This window comes from Callorhinus ursinus, unplaced genomic scaffold (genome assembly GCF_003265705.2).
Source record: "Callorhinus ursinus isolate GAN/ISIS: 27379988/994484 unplaced genomic scaffold, GSC_fseal_2.0 scaffold56, whole genome shotgun sequence".
NCBI classification, from domain to species: domain Eukaryota; kingdom Metazoa; phylum Chordata; class Mammalia; order Carnivora; family Otariidae; genus Callorhinus; species Callorhinus ursinus.
This window is the reverse complement of record NW_027397118.1, coordinates 8,963,205-8,982,089: the sequence shown is the minus strand read 5'-3', so window position 1 is coordinate 8,982,089 and position 18,885 is coordinate 8,963,205. Positions and strand designations below refer to the sequence as shown.

The following is an 18,885-nucleotide window of genomic DNA, read 5'->3' as shown; positions in this document are numbered from 1 at the left end:
ATAAATTTTAAAGTGTGAATTCAGATCAGTCTGTCATGGCTATTACAGTGTTGGCTCGGCTTGGATTCTAAAGTCCGATTAACCCATGCCTGTCTGGGGGGCAAGGGGCAGGGAGGAGGGCTGGAATTAACAGTGCCTGCCAGGGAGCCAGAGGCATCCTACCATCAGCCCTTTACAGCACAGTAGCGCGGCCGGAAGCACAGCCTCTCCCTGACTCTGGAGCCAGGACCTGCTGGGTTTAAACCCCATTTTCACCCCTAACTTCTCTGTATCTCCCTTTCCTCATCTGTGAAGTGGGGAGAATCATATTATCTGCCTCAGAGAGTTAATAAGAGGATTGGGGGAGTCGATCTGTGGACGCCCTGACAAGTGTGCCCAGTGCATGGTACGTGCTCAGGAGCTCCGGGGATTTTATCCTGCCTGAGACAGGGAGCTCTCTGCCGTCAGTGACTCAACTGATTGATGGGTGGGTCAACTGTGTAAGGCCCGGAGGAGCTCGAAGCAGCTCTTCTTTTAACTCTGAGTGGTCTGTACCAGGCCAGTGTTCTTCCTCCTGAAATGGTAGAACATTCAGTATTTCCAACTGTAAATATTTCTACAGGGCCTGACTCCTTGCCGGGTCCCCCTGGTGCTTCTGGAGGTTTTAAGCCTTTGACTGGTACAGCCCCTCAGACTCCTCCTGGTCCTTAACACAGCAGCAGGTCTGGTCAAGGCACTTACCCCTGAAGGCCCTTTCCCTTGCCTGGGCCACAGAGGCCCCAACTGGGAGCCAAAATGAGCTTGAGACACATTTTGTTTGGCCTGCGCAGCATTTTAGGTTTTTAAATTTGTTACCAACACTTTAAATCTAGGAGACTTTTACATTAAAATTCTAAGTTCCCTTTTGGGGCTTAGGATTGTTCTACATTCTGATTGTGGTGGTGTTGATTTGGGTGTATACATTTGTTGAGTGGTGTACTTAAAATGTACATACTGTGTGTGTGTATGTGTGTGTGCCATTTATTATATATAAATTATACCTTCATAAAACTGATTAGAAACAATCCTAAGCTCCCAGATGCTCCTGAAAAAAATCTGAAGATCTGGCAACTTTAGGCCCACATGGCAAAAATCGGCTGGAGCAGTCCCCGCTAACAGGGCACCACTGTCCTCCCAACTTTGGAATGCCTCCCTGGCACTGAGCAGGAGGATTGGTCCCACTGTTTTTCCTACACTGTACCCACTTCTCTGCACCCTACTACCTGCTCATCCTTTTGGGATTCCAGCACACTACGCTTTGTCCTCTTGCAGGTAACAACACATGGGAGCCCCTAGCCTTGCTGCTGGCATGTGCAGGGCACGTAATAAATAAACCCCAGCAGCTGTCATCACGATCAACACAGCACCATCAATGTGACCTGGATCCCCTTACTCAGCAGAGGCCTCTCCCTTGACCTCTTTCTGCAGACTCTGTCCTGCCACCCCCGTAGCTGGGGGAGCTGGAAGCTTTATCACGGGATGCCTCCTGTTTCACCCCGGTAGAGAGGGACTCGAACACACTGTCCTTTGGCAGACCTTGTGGGCTCAGAGTGTCCTCTCCCCACCCTGCTCTTGGTGTAGGTAGGCACACACGCACATACACAGGCAAACACACACACGCAGCTGTGTCGTGTCTTCAGGCCTCAGCCTTGTGATCCCTGCGTTGTCCAGTGCATTCAGAGGAAGGAGAAGAGACTCTCGACACCATTCTGGAAGACAGGTGTCTTCTGATTGCCTATGATTTGGGCCCAACCCTGGCTGAGCCTGACCCTGTCCTTCATGAGAGAGCACCTAGCTTTTAGTAAAAATCTAATTCATTGTTACAACCAAAACGAAGTCCCACTGGGCACTTCAGAAAACCCAAGGAGGACCTTCACAAAGTCCTGGCACAATTTTCTTTCTTTCTTTTTTTTTTTTTTTTGGAATTTTTAAAAATTGTAATTCCAGTAGAGTTAATATACAGTGTTATATTAGTTTCAGGTGTACAATATAGTGATTCAAGGGGCGCCTGGGTGGCTCAGTCAGTTAAATGTCTGCCTTTGGCTCAGGTCATGATCCCAGGACCCTGGGACCGAGTCCTGCATCAGGGAGCCTGCTTCTCCCTCTCGCTCTGCCCCTCTCCCCCACTCACGCTCCCTCTCTCACTCTGTCGCTCTCTGAAATAAATAAATAAAATCTTTTTAAAAAATAAAAATAACAAAACAAAACAATATAGTGATTCAACCCTTCCACACATCACCCGGTGCTCATCACAAGTGCACTCCTTCATCCCCATCAGCTATTTCCCCCATCCCCCACTGACCTCCCCTCTGTTAACCATCAGTTTGTTCTCTAGAGTTAAGAGTCTGTTTCTTGGTTTGTCTCGGTCTCTTTTTTCCCTTTGCTCGTTTGTTTCTTAAATTCCACAGTCCTGGCACAATTTTCAAATTTAGGAGCCAGTGCTAGGATTTAATTCAATTCCACAAATCATTACTATACCCTTTTAGGAAACTTGAAGGGGTCTCTAGAAAGTCTCTGTTTTCAGCACCAACACTGTGTTAAATAGCCGGGGCTATTATACCCATTCTCTGCCACCTCCTGTGAGGCCCGCCCTGGCCACAGTCCACAGTGGGAAGCAAAGGCCTCATGTCACAGACCAACAAGGAGCTGACAGTCCGACTAGGGGGCTAGACCCAAACCTGTAGATGGTTACCGACAAGTATATTAAACACAAAGACCAGAAGAGAGATCAGTCACATGCCAAGCTGAACAGAGCAGACAAGAAATGTTCCAAGAACTCAGAAAAGAGAATGTTCTATGATATCCCCCATGCAGAAATTCTTAAATATCTGCAAAATGTTTGGTAGCTAATTTCACTAGTGTATGAAGAGCTATTACAAATCAATAAGTACAAAAAACTGAAATGGAAAAGGACATGAGCAGACAGTTCACAGAAAAATACAAATGCTTTAAATTTGTGAAAGATGCTAAAACTTCTAGTAAAAGAAATACAAACTAAAAACTAAATTGAGGTATATCATTCTATCTACTTCTGGTTATGTTTGATATTTTCCATAATGAAGAGTTTTAAATTTCTTATGAATTAAAAGAAAAAGAATTAGCACTAGGAGGCATATAATCCGTTGTCTTATTTGAATCTTAATTCAAATACAGAAACTGTAAGAAAAAAAAGCATAAGATGATTAGGAAAATTCGAACACTGGCTTTGGCAATATTAAATTACTGTTTAATTTTTAGTCATGATAATGGTATCCTAGTTACATTTTTTAAAAGAGCCCTTATCTTCTAGATATAAAGACTAATGTTTGTGGAGGAAATGACCCAATGTCTCAGATTGGCCTCAAAATAATCTAGAGAGGGAAGTCCATGGAGAATAGATGCCACAACATTGGTCTCCTATTATGGGTTCATAGGGTTTGTGATACTAATCTCTATTTTTATAAATGTTTGAAATTTTTCATATAAAAAAATTTGTATTTTGCAAAAATTTTCAAGTGTTAAGAAAAAACACATGCACAATAAGATCTCAGTTTTCAATCACCACGCAGGCACAGAATAAAAAAGTTGGATAATATGCTTTGTTAGCAAAAGGGGAGGCAACAAGCATTCCCATATGCTACCGACAGGAGACTAAATGGGAATAACTCCTTTGAAGGTCAAAATTTGGCTTTATGTACACAACTTTACCCTTTGGCTTCACCTTGCCACTTCTAGGAGTGTATCGTAGAGATAAGCTCACACTTCTATGGATACTCACTGCACCATTATTTGTAACAGCAAAAATGAGAAATAATATAAACAAACAATGATGTGGGACTGGTTAACAAATTAAGACACATCCCCCAACCGGAGCATTCTGCAACTTTAAGAACGAGGAAGCTTTCTATGTATACATATAAAACAATGCCCAAAATAAGTAAAAAAAAAAAAAAATCAAGGACAGAATAATGTGAGTAATATTTGAGTTAAGACCAAGAGGTGGTGCTTATAGATGAACCGACGACGTCTGGGAGGTTTTGCAGGAAAAAGGCACCTATGTCTGCATGGGGGGCGGGTGGTCTTGGGGGCTGGAGGCTGGAGTAGGAGGGACATGATGCTCTTTATACCACATGAGGCAGGCGTTTAACTGCTTAGCCGATCAAGCCCCCCAGGCGTCCCCCATGAATGTTTTGACCATGTGCATATATTAATTTTCTTCTTTAAAGCCGAAGTTGATGGGGCACCTGGGTGGCTCAGTCGGTTAAGCGTCTGACTCTTGATTTTGGCCCAGGTCATGATTTCAGGGTTGTGAGTTCAAGCCCCGTGTGGGCTCTGTGCTGAGTGTGGAGCCTGCTTAAGATTCTCTCTCTCCCTCTCCCTCTGCCCTTCCTCCACCTCACTCCCTCCGCCCTCTAAAAAAGTAAATAAATAAATAAAAATAAAGCTGAGCTTGCTTATCAGTGGAAGAGCAGAAGGTCACGTCTCCCCCACAGGCCAGACTCACAGGAGAGGCGCAGAAAGCAGGGAGCTAGGGGGAGGGGCATACTTTGGAAGAGGCTGCAGGGCAGGGCGGCAGGGAAGGGGTCAGCAGGGTGAGCTCTGGCCTGGCCGGGGATGAGGAAGGAAGGCACACTCCTGCAGCTTTGCTCTGGAAAGCCTCAGTAGCGGACACAGAGTCAGGCAGAGCGTCCTGTAGACCCAGCTTATCTCTTGCCAGGAGCTGGTGGATAACTACAGTGATCTGAAATGGTGGCTCCAGGCCGTCTGAGGGTGGCTAAGTGGCTGACTCTTAGCTGTTCCCAAACAGAGTGTTGCCTCTACACACCACACACACACACACACACACACACACACACAGCCAGCCAGCCAGCCAGCCAGCCCGGCCAAACTTCCATTAGCCAGCGGGTTTGATTATGCAATCCTTGGGAACAGCCACTCCCAGAAATGCCACACTCCTCCCCCAGGCTCCGGCTCCTTCATGGCCTGTGTCCCCCAGGGGTCACTGTCAACACTCATCTTCCAAAAAGCAGCTGCACACTCCGCCCACTCTGGGACCCACCGCAAGGTTGGGGACAGGAAGGGGAGGGTTCTAAAAGGGGGGTTTCTTTTGGGGTAAACTGGCTCCCACCTGTTTCCTACTCTAGGTGTGACAGAACAGAAAGGAGCAAAAAGTCACTAGAATGTCCAATAAGCTTCATTGTCCTCCTCTCCCTAATGGCCCATTCATCCCCTCTTCTAGGTGCTCTGAAGCTGCCCAAGGCCCCACAGGCCTCACCGAGGCACTGCCTCTTCCTTTCCCGGGGAAGAGCAGCCGGGCAGTGACCTGTCTAGAAGTCCACCTATAACCTTTAAAGTTGTCTCTCCTTTTCCCCATCAACAGGTCATGCAAGTGGCACAGGAAGGGAACAACAGCTCCTAGTGCTCCTAAGCCTATCCGTCTGGCTAGTGTCCCCACCAGGACCACTGGATCTCCCTTTCAGCCAGAAGGGTACCGGGGTAGGGAAGCAGGAACCAACCTCCAAAGGGCCATCAGCCAGGCTTCCTTTCCTCCAGGGGACACTCCCTTGCATGATGAAATCCACCACCTTCGAGTTCTGGAACACGGCCCCCACCAAAGCTATGGCCTTGTCCACGGCCACTACCATCCTGAACAGGGCTTCAAGCCTGGCGCCATGCTGGGCAGCATCCTGCCGCACAGCCCTCACCAGCTCCAGGACCTCTGGCCACCCAGCCTGTGAGTGAGCTGGAGGATTGTGGTCAGCCCCACCTGGGCCCAGAATCTGATAGGCCTCCAGCCGGTGTAGGCCTTGCTCCAGGTGGCCCATACCTTGATACACACACTGCAGTTTCTCCGAGACATCTTCTTGGAAATGCAAGAGTTTGTCAACCTTCTCGTTTAGCACATTAAGCTTTTTGTCCATGGTGGTTAAGCAGGCCTTGCCTGACACCGGCAGTCCCTGGGTCGCCAAACTCTCCTTGGAGGCTCCGGACATCCTGATGCAGGCTTGACAAGAGCGAGGAATCAGAAAAGCCACAGACTCCTGGTTTTCACTTGGACAGTGGTACCTGGAAGTTCATTGTTCTTGATAGCTTACAGCCTCGCCCTGCAGCACCAACCACACAGATCGTCTGGGTGGTTTAGGGAGCCCAGGGGACCAGGCTTTCTCTGAGCCTTTGCCTTTGCTTATCTCCCGCTCTGCCGTGGCCATGAGTGACAAGCTGGGTTTGGCAAGGCCCTTCTCTTTGGGGCCCTTTTGACATCATGGCAGCATTTAACATTCCTCTCTGAGAGGGTGCTGATGGGCAAATATTTTAAGAATCTGCCCAAGGCAGGCAGGGCTTTGGATAGTTGAAACAAAAGGGTAAAAGAAAGGGGGTCCTTTAGGCAATGAACCAGAATGCTGGACTTCACAAGGGGCCTCAGGAATCCCAGGGCAGAGTAAGACCTTTAGCAGCCCGAGCACATGGTATCCCACCTGCTGCAAACACACTGAATTCACAAAGAAAAGCAAGACCAATAGTAAATGTGAGGCCATTCTGATTTTTGCCATGATAAAAATGTTGATGCTTCTGCAAATTAAAAACAAATTTTTGGTGCCCCCACTTTGCAGGTGCCCCAAATAAGTGTTTACGCTGCCTGTGGGGTATAGCTGCAGGTCCCTCCCCACAATGGGCTCTCAGTCACTAGCAACTTGTACCTAAAAATAGAAGTGAGGGCAAATGGCTTAGGCTACTCGCCAGGTGCCATCCCTCAGGTCAGGTTCCTCATAGAGCCCTCTGGGGCACATCTGCCAGTGGTCTCCCGCCACCCCCCGCCCCCCCACGCTGCTCCTCCAGCACTAACCACCCATGCAGGCATTGGGCACCCCATCTCTTACACTAGAACAGACATAGCAGCAGCCTAGAGGGCAAGGGGGCCTGTGCTTCCCGTAGCTTCCAAACATTGTAGCCTCAAAACTCTTGGTTCAAATGGAGCTGTTACAGAAGCATCGATAAATAAAAGCAGACAAAGGAGATGCTCAGGCTGACACTGAGGTGGGTGCCAGGAGGCGCCACAGAGTCCCTAGGCTGCTGGGGAGCAAATGACTGACACCATGTTCTTCCAGGCCCACCTAGGGAGAAAGCTAAGGGAGAGGGAATTTGCCCAAGGTCGCCCCAGCACGAGGCCTCCTGAGGCTAGCACAGCTTAGTCAATACTGGCCCCAGGACGGGGCGGGGGGGCCGAGTGTCTTTGGTGTCCTGCTAAGCTTCCTCCTTCTGAATAAAAGCAATCATGAGAATAAACTTTGACCTGGAAATCTGACATCTAAAACACCTTTAGATCATTTTGCTATTTTAAGCTACAGGTGACTCGCAAGCACAGTGTGCTTGTTATGCAAGTGCAGCTTGACCACAAACCCCTTACCACCCATCCCTCTACCAGGATAGCTGCCCTAAGCAGTCCATGCAGAAATCCAGACCGATTTCTGGGGGCCCAGTCCTGCGTGTCAGTGGTAGAATGGCCTGGAGCACGCTCAAAAGAACACTGGTCTCTTATAGCACTGTGATTTAAAACAAACACACACTCTCCTTGGAAAAAGAAATTTGGGGAACACTGTGCTCTAGGTCCTCTTGGGGATTCACGATGCCCCTCCAAAGGACCTCATCTGCCACAGAAAGAAAGGTGCCACAGCACCTGACCAGGGAATCACTCCTTCCCCTGCACTTAGCACCTCTTACTGCTCTGTGGCACCAGGGGTCCCTGATCACACTTGGGAAGCAGCTGCATAGAGAAAGCTCTGGGTCTAACACCAGCTCAGTGTCTGTCCTACAGCAGGTATGGATAATCGAAAGAGAACAGCTCTGGGAAGGAGCTTCCACCAGTGCCAACCACAGGCAGCTGCTGTGGGGACCTTCTGAGCAGCCTACACCAGTTGAGCCTGGGCTTAATATCTTGAAAGTCCAGCTGAACCCCAAGAAAATCCAATGTCCCAGACACAGCTATATCAAAAGCTAATTATTTAAATTACAAAAGGATTTGTCCCAGGTCTCCTTAAGCAACAAGTGATTGCAAAGCACCTGGTGTAGTAGAAACGTGGATGTGGCAACCTCCACTGTTCTAGACCACCTCGAGGTTCCCTGAGCCCAAACAGTCCTTGAGCTTGCCTCAGTCTCCAGGTGCACCAACATGCCTGGCAAGTGGTGGGTATTCAACACAACCATATGGAAGGAATGAACTACGGGGACCCCGGATGAGCAGGAGGCTGGGCTGAGTTTTGGGAGACCTGTGGAAGGAGGAGACAGCAGCTAGGGTTTCCCAGAACAAAAAAGTACAGGGCAGGACATCTTGGCAATTCCTAGAGGTAAGCTCTGGAAAAAGCTCAGAATATGCTGACAGGTGAAATCCTTGAGGCTTCTTTGATGAAAAGGAGCAGCCAGGAGGACCAGATTTGAATCCCTTTCATTTCTCTGCCTAGAGAAGAAATGAGTCCTGTGAGGGCTGAGGCATGGCTTCTCTCCAACTCTCCCTGATGTACAGGGCACAGCAAGAACCATGGGCAATTCTTTTTGGGCAATGGTGCCTGCCCAGAGGAGAGGAGAGGCATTCCATCCCTCGAGTCAAGTGAACACAGACCAGAGAAGAGGCAGTCATGCTGGATGGGTACAGAGTAGCAAATCCAATGACACTTCATCTTTCCTGGGTGAGGACAGGACAGCTGACGCACTCCCAGAAAAACACAGACTGACCTCTGTTTGCCATAGGCTGGGATCAGCATGCACTGAACCCAAGATTCTTCCTTGGCCTTTCTGGCGACAGCCAGTTTTCCCTGTACAACCCCCGAGGCACTGTGGATCTTGAGGCCCCAGGTGGAATAAGAGGGGAGCAGAAATGCAAGGCTAAGTAGTCCATTCCAAAGCACTCTCCTCCTTCCCCACCTCTGCACAGAATGAGCACAGCTAGGAGAGGCCCTACCCTCCCTGGAGATCAGAGGTCTGTTTCTGGAGAAACTCAATGGTCCATGTACTGGCGTTGACGATCCCTGGGAACTCCTCATCTGATCAGCCTCAACAGCCAGACAGTCAACAAGCCTCAACCACTCACCTAGGTTTTTGTGCCTTACTCTGAAATATGCACAGATAGAAAAGGATCACCAGGTATTCAAACAAAGCCCCCAAGATGAAAAGGGGAGCCCCCCAAAATAGAAACATAATTGTGGAGGAAACAGAGAAAACAAGAAACAGAAGAAAGTTTCAAAAAGGCTCTCATTAGTTGCCACCGAAAAGTGCAAAAGGCTATTCCATCCATTTAAAAAGAAGAAGGTGTTATGGGAAAAGAACAGGCATAGAATAAAAGAGAGGTCTTGGAAATTAAAAATATGAGTGTTAAAATTTTAAAATCCAATATGGAGATGAGAAAATAAAGTTAAGATAATATCCCAGAAAGTAGAATTAAAAGATGAAGATGCCTACATAGGAGAGAAAAGAGAAGAGAATAGACAAGGGATCCAGCCCCACATCTAGTTAACTGGAGTTTCAGGAGGAGAAATGAAAGAGGGAAGGAATTTATCAAAGAAATAGTACAGTCAGAATTTTAGAACACAGGGATAAAGAGAAGATTACAAAAGCTCCCCAAAAGGTGAAAGAAAAAAAAATCACATACCAAGGAACTAGAATCAGGATGATATCAGACTTCTCCTAAAAACAAATGGCTGCTGGAACACAGGCAGGATGTAGAATTCTAGGTTAGAGATTTGAAGACATCACACCTTTGTCAAAGGACAGAAGGAAGCATTTCAGGAAGCACTGAAGGAAGCACTCTTTGAAAGGACATTAAAGTACATGACTTGATTTTTCAGTGAATGGTCTTTGCATACTATTGTTCACACTATGATGCGGTAATGGGGTCAACGCTTTACAGAGTTAAAACAGTGATGTTGTAAGGATGTGGGGGGGAGTGGGGACAGTAACAAAGCTGAATCATTTCTCTTCGCAGGAAGCACACAGATCATGTACAGAACTGATGAGGAGGAAAGTGCAGGCAAATACCAGGAGAAAGAGCTGAAAGACACCCCCATGTTTGCCGCTGGGAAGCAGGTCGGGAAGCAGGTTTTGCAGAGGTCCGGGTACCACATGCGAGGGGATGTGTATATTTACGACAAGTGTTGCAGCATGCCATGGCAAGGGTCTTGCCGTAACAGCATCAGCTACAACCATTTTCTGAGAGATGGAGGCCACGTATCTCGAGGAAAGGACGCTTCTCTACTTCACACGGAAGGACAGTAGGGGCAGTGACCTGCATGGAACTTAACCTCTCCAAATGCAGGTTTCCTCATCTCGAAAGGGGGCGCATGAAGTGCAGTAACCACAGGGCTGTTAGAGTCCTCATGTAAGTGAAACGCTAAGCAGGGGCCTGGCACATGGTAAGTCACGAAAACAGGAGACACTCAAACTCACCGCCCCGAACCCATCCCCCGCTCCAGATGGTCAGCCAACAGGACAGCAGCATGTCCAGCCACTTCGTTGTGGGGTGAGGGCAGGAGGGAAAGGAGGCATCTCCCCAGTCCTAAATCGGCCCCCCCACCGGTACCCAGCCCACCCAGGCCACCTCCCTTGCAGGCACCATCAGCTGATGTGCACGCAAAAAGTGCAAACCTGTCCTCCATTAAGCCGAACTGAGTCAGAAAAGGAAATCAGAGATGAAACAGAACCCCAGAAAGCCTCGCTGGGTTCAAAGCAGACAACTTGGGGGTTAGAGGCACAGGGCGTTGTCTGCCCGCTACACCCTGCCTTAGCTGGGGAGGCCCACGCTGACCATCCCTGGGCTGTTAGCCATCAACCAAAGCTTCCTGCTGACTGCGTTTCTTGGTCCAAGAGGACCTACGTCTGGGGGATAATTGTCACCAAGGCTCCCTTAGTCCCATGACCCTAACAATTGTCCCTGAGGGCTCCCACTTCAAAGCAGACTGGCCTGGAGCCGCCCTTACCGCAAATATCTGGATGTAACCTGATGCCCGCTGCTGGCCTCTGGCGCTGGGACTGTGAAGTAGTGGAGTGGGGCACAGAGTCCCCATCCTGCGGCTGCAACCACGGTGCCAACTCAGTGTTTACTCTGCCTGGAGATGCCCAACTGCCTGGAGTGCTGGGAATGAGGTGGGCTGGCTGGCCAGGATGATTTCTCGAGAACTCAGGCAGCAGCGATAAGCCTGGCATTTCCGCTTATCTCTGACCCTGCCCCAGGCCCCAGAGGCATCCAGAGGCTTCACTCAGTTATCTGGTTTGTGAGGCGGTATCTGCTTCCCAGGGGCCTACTTCCTGCATCACTTAGTGAAGTGTCCAGTTGTGAAACAAACACCGTGTGGTCCAAGGAGGGAAGAAAGAAGGGAGGGGGCCTAGGGCAGAACTGACCTGCTTTCAAAACCCAGAATTGTGGTGCAAGGGCCCAGGAGATGAGCTGGGAATCGCTGCCTTCAGGCAGCCCTCCAGGATAGAGGAAAGCCCTGATCAGCCAGAATGGGTTGGGGGCCCTGCTTTTCTTCACTGGGGCCGTTTGCATTCTGGCTGGGAACCTAGTTGGTTATGGACAGTCCAGCCGTTGCCTCTGCAGGTAGAACTATTCAGGAAGCAACAAAGACACGCTGTGCCCCCAAGACTGGAGCATGTTGCAGTGAGGGAGAAGACATGACCTACAGCTCCTGCTGGATGAGGTGCAGCTCCAACTCAGCTCTCACCTGCAGGGAGGCTCTCTGTCCAGATCTTCCCAGAGTGCCCCATGGGAGCCTGAGCCCTCCACACACCCTGGCACACACACACACGCACACACACACACACAGATGGCTTACACATATCCATTACTGCGGGACGCCCACTCACCTGCCCTCACTCACAGGATTCAGAGAAAGGGCATGCATGCTTTTACTATAAGCTTCCTCTTCTGAGCGTGACCACAGGCACACCCTGTGCTGAGCATGTTTAGCTGCAGTATCTTACCTCACTACATCCCTAGAGGGTAGATTACTATTTATCATCCCCATTTTACAGAGGGGGATTAATCTAGAACTTAAGTGGTTCACCCAAGGCCACACAGAAAGCAACGGAGCCAGAATTCCAACCCCGTGGTTAAAACTCACACAATCCTGTCACTTTTAGAGACAGGAGGGATCTCAGAGACCACAAGGGTCAACTCCCTCATCTTTTTTTAAATTTTTTTATTAGACAGAGAGAGGTACAAGCAGGGAGCAGCAGAGGGAGAAGGAGAAGCAGGCTCCCTGCTGAGCAGGGAGCCCGATGTGGGTGGGGTTCGATACTAGGACCCTGGGATCATGACCTGAGCTGAAGGCAGACACTTAACCACAAAGCCACTCGGGCACCCCTCAACTCCCTCATTTTATAGACAGAAAATTTGAAGCCCAGAGAGGGGAAGGGACTTTCTGAAGGTCACATAGTAAGTCAGTGGCAAAGACAGAACCAGATAGCAAAAACTGTCGCCCTCTGAGTGGCCATGGAATTCCTGTCCTGCTCTATGGGTTTATGAGGGGTGTGTGTGTGTGTGTGTGCAGTCAGATTAGCCTCTGCCCCACAGGCTCAACTCTGACAGTTGTCTCAGGAAATGAGGCAGGGGCGAAGGGGCTTGGGCCCCTAGATGCAATACTGGTTGCTTATTCTTTCATAGAAAAAGGTCTATAACTTGTCTCACCTGGCTATCTAGAAACATACTAAAACAACAGCCAGAGTCCTGCCAAGATGAATCCAGGAACTATGCTTGGGAATAAAATCAAAGTCAAGTTGGCCTCTCTGAAGAAGCAGAGGGAAATGACAGCTACCTGGACCCTGGGCCACTTGAGAGGTCCCCTGCAAGCTCTCAGGTGGCCGGTGGGTTTGCCCCCAGGGTGTCACTCTCTTCTGTGGTCAGCATTCCTATCCTGGCTTGAAGACCTTTTATTCGGTCAATTCCTTTCCCCCATGCCTAGTCAAAATTGTTCCCTGCCTAAACAAGGTATCAGCCTGAAAACGCTAGAGAAGAACAAAAAAGCACCCTCAGGAGCCAAATCCAGACCAGCACCCATTCATTTGTTCATTCGTTCATTCAGCACTTACTGAGCAATACTTACTAGGAAATAATAAAACCACTAATATTTATTGAGCACATCTTTGTGTCAGGCACTATGCTGCAACTTTATATAAATTACCTTTTGCCCCTCAACACTTATAAGAGGAAGGGACTATTACCCCCACTTCTCAGACAAGTAAACTGAGGTTTGAGCCACTTTCTAAAGTCAGCATAAGACCCTGTATATAAATGCTGGCAGCCAGCCTCCAAGTCAGCTTACAACTGAAAGGAGTCTAACTAAAACATCTTCTTTTTTTAATTTTTTTTAAAGATTTTATTTATTTTTTGACAGAGAGAGAGACAGCAAGAGAGGGAACACAAGCAGGGGGAGTTGGAGAGGGAGAAGCAGGCCTCCTGCGGAGCAGGGAGCCTGACGCAGGGCTTGATCCCATGACCCTGGGATCATGACCTGAGCTGAAGGCAGATGCTTAACGACTGAGCCACCCAGGTGCCCCTAACTAAAACAACTTCTGTCTAGAACCTGACTCTGTCTCTGGGGGGCTGCAATTGCAAACTACCAATTCAGAAACACAATTATATGTGCAAGTTGGAATCAGGTCAACCAGTTCCATACACATTACATTACTGGTCCTCCTACCAGCTCACACAGTAAGATGTCACCACCTGCAAAATACTTTGACTCATGCTCATATTTACATTCATTTGAGGCGGATGGATTATGGTCCCCATTTTCCCCATGCAGAGACTGAGGCTTTCACACTGAGAGTCTGTGCCAAACTGGACCTTGGACTTGGCTCTACAGCTCTAGGGCCTGTGTCCACAGCAGTGAACAGAGTTTCTGGACCCCCTCCCTACCACCACACACACACACACACACACACACACACACACACACACACAATCACTTTGGGACCCTGACTCACCTGGCCTGACTGACAGGAATCAGAAAAGGGGCTGCAGGCCTTTGATAATAGCTCACTTTTCTGAGCCTTACCAAAGGCAGATGCTGTGCTAAGCGATTAGCTACAATATCTTATTTAAACCCCTTGATTGTGCCAACTCTTGTGAGCTCAGAACTCTGTGCTGTAGGAACTCAGCAAGTCTGGGTGGAAGCAAAGTTAACACCTTGGAACAACAGAGAAAGTGAGAGAGTCACTAACTCTTAGACTCAAAGAACGTGGGTGTAATGGGGCAAAATTGGAAGATAGATCACTGTTTCCAGCCCTCCCATATCTGATAAAAAGAATTCCTTCTTCATCTGCTCAAATTCTCCCCCCTCAGTCTAGCCCTACCCTCTGAGGAAAGCCTGGTTTCGGGATTTTCGGTGTCAAATCTGAAGGACGAGTGGTAAGATGCGACCTGAGGTCTGGAAGAGAGGATTTGGCTGAGCTGGGGAGCACAGCACCAAGCAGAAAAAGAAAGAAGGGGAGAGACAGATACCGAGCAGCATCTAGCGTTGCAGAGTGGGGACCTGGGGCAGTCCCAAGACGCAAGAGAATGGGAGTGAAAAGAAAGGAGGGTTTGGGACACTGGCTGCAGCAGGACAGAAATGCTCATCAGAGATCATAAGTAGGAAAAGCACAGTGGCAGGGTGCCCATGGCCCCAGGTCTCTGCAGAAACTCAGTCACATGGCCTTAACTAATTCAGGTGTAAGAGGGAGGCAAAGAAATTGGAAAAGAATTTGGCAAAGAGGGCAGATTTCTTGGAGGAAATAGGACTTGAGTAGAGCCTTGGTGAATGGATGAGATTTGGAGAGGCCAAAGAAAGGGCAGTTCTTACAAGAACTCAGAGTGAACAGAGCTCCAGATGGAGCCTGGCAGGTGGGAGTGACAGCGCATAGGCTAGCCTCAGGTCAGGAGGTGTCGACGGAGGCCCAAATGATTCGGCAGGCAGGACCCCAAAGAGAGTGGACCCAGAAAATCAGGCAGAGACATTTAGACCCAAAGCAGCAAGATATAGGGACAACAATCCTATGGAATGTTTTTAGGTAGGAAATAACATGACTAAATTAGTGTTTAAGACCCAGGTGGTGGGGGACCGACTCAGAGAGGACACAAAGCCACTTTGGGGATTTTGGAGATGTTTTATATCCTGAGTGGTGGTCACGTGGGTGTATGCATACAGGTCTGCTGTATTCAATAGGCTATAAGGTTTGTGTTTTGTACTGTATTTAAGTTATATCTTAATCAAGTTCTGCTAGCATGAAAAAAAGGGGGGGGAACTAATGCACCTGACAGCAGGGTGCAAATGGATTGGAAGGGCATAGGATCATCATCCACACAGAAGCTAAAATCAGCAAGTGTTTACTGGTTCTGGGGTGTATACTGTTGCCAAAACACAGGAGCGCTAAGGAAGTGGAGTGACATCTGAGAGAACAAGTCTTTGAAAGCAAGGACTGACTGAAGTTCTAAGGTCCTCATTCCCCCCCACAGCCTCTAGCCTGCAATAGAAGCAGGATCCCTCCCTACTGCAGAGACTCGAAGGATTTATGAAGATCCAATATGTGAAGACCTCACCCCAAAATCAGGTCATAAAAAAGCAGGTACATACATTAGAATCCCATGTTTGTTTGAAATATACATATATGCCGGTATGGTTAATTCTGCATGAGAAAATTGTAGATGATCTTTATTTCCATATTCCTTTTATATAATTATTCTAAATTTTTAAATGTGTATTATTGGTGTTTTTAAACAAGTTTGTTTTTCTATAATAGTCACCATTTACGTGGACCCACAGGAATTACTAGAGAGACAATATGCACCAGAGAGAGGTTTAATTAACCAGGAACAGAGTAATAGACTCCCTCGGGGCCTTAGCCAACAGAAAACAACATTTAATAACCTTATAGGGAGGTCTGACATCAATTGCTTAGCCTTAAATACACAGAACACAGGAGGTCTAACAGACTCGGAAGGACTCCTCAGAAATAGCAAACCCCAGGCGGGAAGAGCAACAAGTCCTCTTTGCACTTTATTTTCGAAACAGATTTTTGGCCCATTGCAACTTGGAAACAAATGTTCCAGACTCCACGTGCAACTCATAAACTACATGGTAAAAGTAATTTGGCATTTTTTCAGAGAAAAGTTGGCAAACATTTGGGAACAATCCCCAACTACAGCATTCTCAAAGGATTGAAGGACCTGTAAACACGAATCACAGCAATAAGTTTGGACATGGTTCTGAAGTCTGAATTATACATCCATCTCCCCAAACTGCACAAAACCAAAGACAAATCCATGCACCTAAAATTGTTAGCTTTTATTGTCGCTTGTTGGTTTTGATCAGACTCTAAAAGTGTTTTCTGGAGGGTCTCCATGCCCCTAATGCACCTGTTAAAAGCACAAACACACAGTAAGTTTATCATCTGCACTTACATACCACCTTCCATCCATGGATCCCAAGTGGTCTGTCAGAAATATTGTTTTCCTAAGTCCCCAGTGAGATGTGTAAATATTGTTGCCTCCATCTCATACTCAGATAAACTTCAATATGTGGGCAGTAAGTGGCTTGTCAACGGTTATAACCCAAGACAAAATCCTTACAAGCCGCCCTCTGGTCTCCCTTCCTCCCTTCCTCTGCTGACCGTGCCTTTGAGCTTTCTTGTTGGCCCTTGCTTAAATCATGCACGCAGACCACTGTTTCCCTGGTGATGGAGGTGGAGTTCTATTTCCTGCCCTGAATTTGGCACCGGCCCTGGCTGCAACGCATTTAGCCACAAGTGCATCAGCCGTGCGTGAGTGGGGACAGCTTGGCTCCTTGGAAACCTAAGTGGCGTGTGTCAACTGGCTCCAGCCCACCGAGAGCCACTCCAGGCCATGCTGCTAACTCCTCCATCATTAGCCCGGAGCAACCCACAGTGCAGGCAATGACATCTCTCTCTTGGAGCAGGGTGAACAAATGGAGACAGCTCAAAGGCAAATGCTCTGCCCCGCTCCAACGCAGCCCTCAGGGAGAAATAATCCATAGCCCTCAGGGAGAAATAATCCATAGCTGTCTGGGACAGAGGCCCTTAGACCAGTAGGGCCTGCCCTCTGCTCACTTCTATGAACAGCACAGCAAAGTGTGATGGTTGTTGATTACATTCCTTGATAGGCAACTGAATTTACACTTCCAATTCCCAGCTGCAGTGTTTATTCCTATGTTTCATTCATTAATTACTGTGTCCTGGAATGACCATTCAGAATCAGATCCAGAAAAATAGGAAAGTTGCTGGGGCGCCTGCCAGGGGACAAGAGTGACTACCTGAAAAGTGTTTCTCTGATGGTTGCAGTCACTCCTAGAAATTGGGGGTGGAGAATTTTTTTTATGGTCAGTAAATGCCATATATTTTAACTTTTAGTTAATTTTAACTTCTTTGCCTCTCAAATGTCTTATTAACCTTACTGGATGGTATATGCACCATATGAACTAGAGGCTGGGTTAGTTGACCTTCCTTCCCATATGCTCCCAAAGCACCTCATATGTGTTCCTATCAGAGCCCACTGGTAATAATAACACCTAATCTCTGCTGAGCATGTACCTTGCTCAGGCACCCTGCCAGACATTTTACATTCATTAGTTTTTTCAAGTTCTAGGTATTACCATTAATATCCTCATTTTGCAGATAAGGAAACTGGCCTAGAGAGGTCACAAAATCACTGTGTTAGTCTGCCACGGCTGCCATAACAAAATACCACAAATTCAGTGACTTTAAACAACAGAAATTCATTCTTTCACAGATCTGGAGGTCAGAAGTCCGAAACCAGGGTCACCAAAGTGTCAGTAGGGTTGTGCTTCCTCTGGAGGCTCCAGCTTCCAGTAGTTGCTGGCATTTCTTGGTTTATGGCCACAATACTCAGTCTCTGCCTCCATGATCTCACTGCCTTATCTCTTCCTCTGTGTGTGTCAGAGGTCCTTCTGCCTCCCTTTTATGATGATGATATATGTGATTACATTTAGGGCCCATCTGGATAATCCAAGATAATCTTTGCATCTCAAGGTCTTTCACTTAATAATATCTGCAAAGTCCTTTTTTTTTTTGCCATCTAATGCAACATTCATAGGTTCCTGGAATTAGGGTGTGAATGTCTTTTGGGGGCTATAATCTAGCCTACAAGTCACTCATCTAGTAGGTAGTGCCTTCAAGTTTCCCTTCGCATGAGCTCATGAAGATTTATCAGTGAAGTGGGGGGTTGGAGCCTCGAGAGTAAGAGCATAGGCTTTGGTGCACCAGGCAGACCTGGGTTTGAAGCCCAATTCTACCACTTACTGTGTGACTTCAGCAAAGTAAATTCTGCCACCAAGCCAAGGAAAGTCAGTGTTACCCAAACATAGAACTTTCAAAACCATTTGGCATGGAACAATATAAAGACCTACCAGAACTAGCCATGCAAAGGATTTCTGCTCTTCAAAAGTGGAGAATATGACCTTTCTCCAGAGGAGGGATCTGGGCCCCCAAAATGTGTATTTTTGTCAATAGATATTCCTACACTTGGTTATAAATCGGATTCATCTGGAAATTCACACTGTGATGGTCCTCTTGAGGTTAAACGGATTCCAATTTCAAGACCTAGAGCAAAAAGAATGACTAGTAAATCAAGAGTTGAGAGCATGGAGAATAAACTAAGAAAAATAGTCAGGAAATAGTAGGAAAAGAACAGTAAAGGGGGAAAAAGAACATTTGAATCTGGATGTTTGTTGTTAGTATGATTGAGAGATGCCATGCAAGCTGGCTTGCCTCCTTGACTCTGAGCAAAATAAATGTGATTTGGTTCTGTTCCACTATTTAGCTGGGATAGGATAACATGAAGTTTAACAAAGAAGTTTCAGTACTGCACTTCTAAATGTTGTCATATAT

The 18,885-nt window shown here is 47.5% G+C and overlaps 1 protein-coding gene across 4 annotated transcripts in view; it reads right to left on the bottom strand.

The window, feature by feature from the left end:
- Nucleotides 1-18,500, bottom strand: part of MYLK3 (myosin light chain kinase 3) — a 51,094-nt gene extending 32,594 nt beyond the window's left edge. Inside the window, exon 1 of one of the 4 annotated variants that reach the window (XM_073884360.1) lies at nt 18,405-18,500. Coding sequence is in view for 2 of the 4 variants with exons in the window: in XM_025852398.2 (XP_025708183.1) it covers nt 5,514-5,990 (477 nt within the window). In the remaining 2 variants the exon portion in view is untranslated. Of the gene's footprint in view, nt 1-5,513; nt 6,230-16,423; nt 18,347-18,404 lie in introns of those variants that run through there. The other 3 variants (XM_073884359.1, XM_073884361.1, XM_025852398.2) reach the window with 3 other exon arrangements.
- Nucleotides 18,501-18,885: the final 385 nt, after the last annotated feature.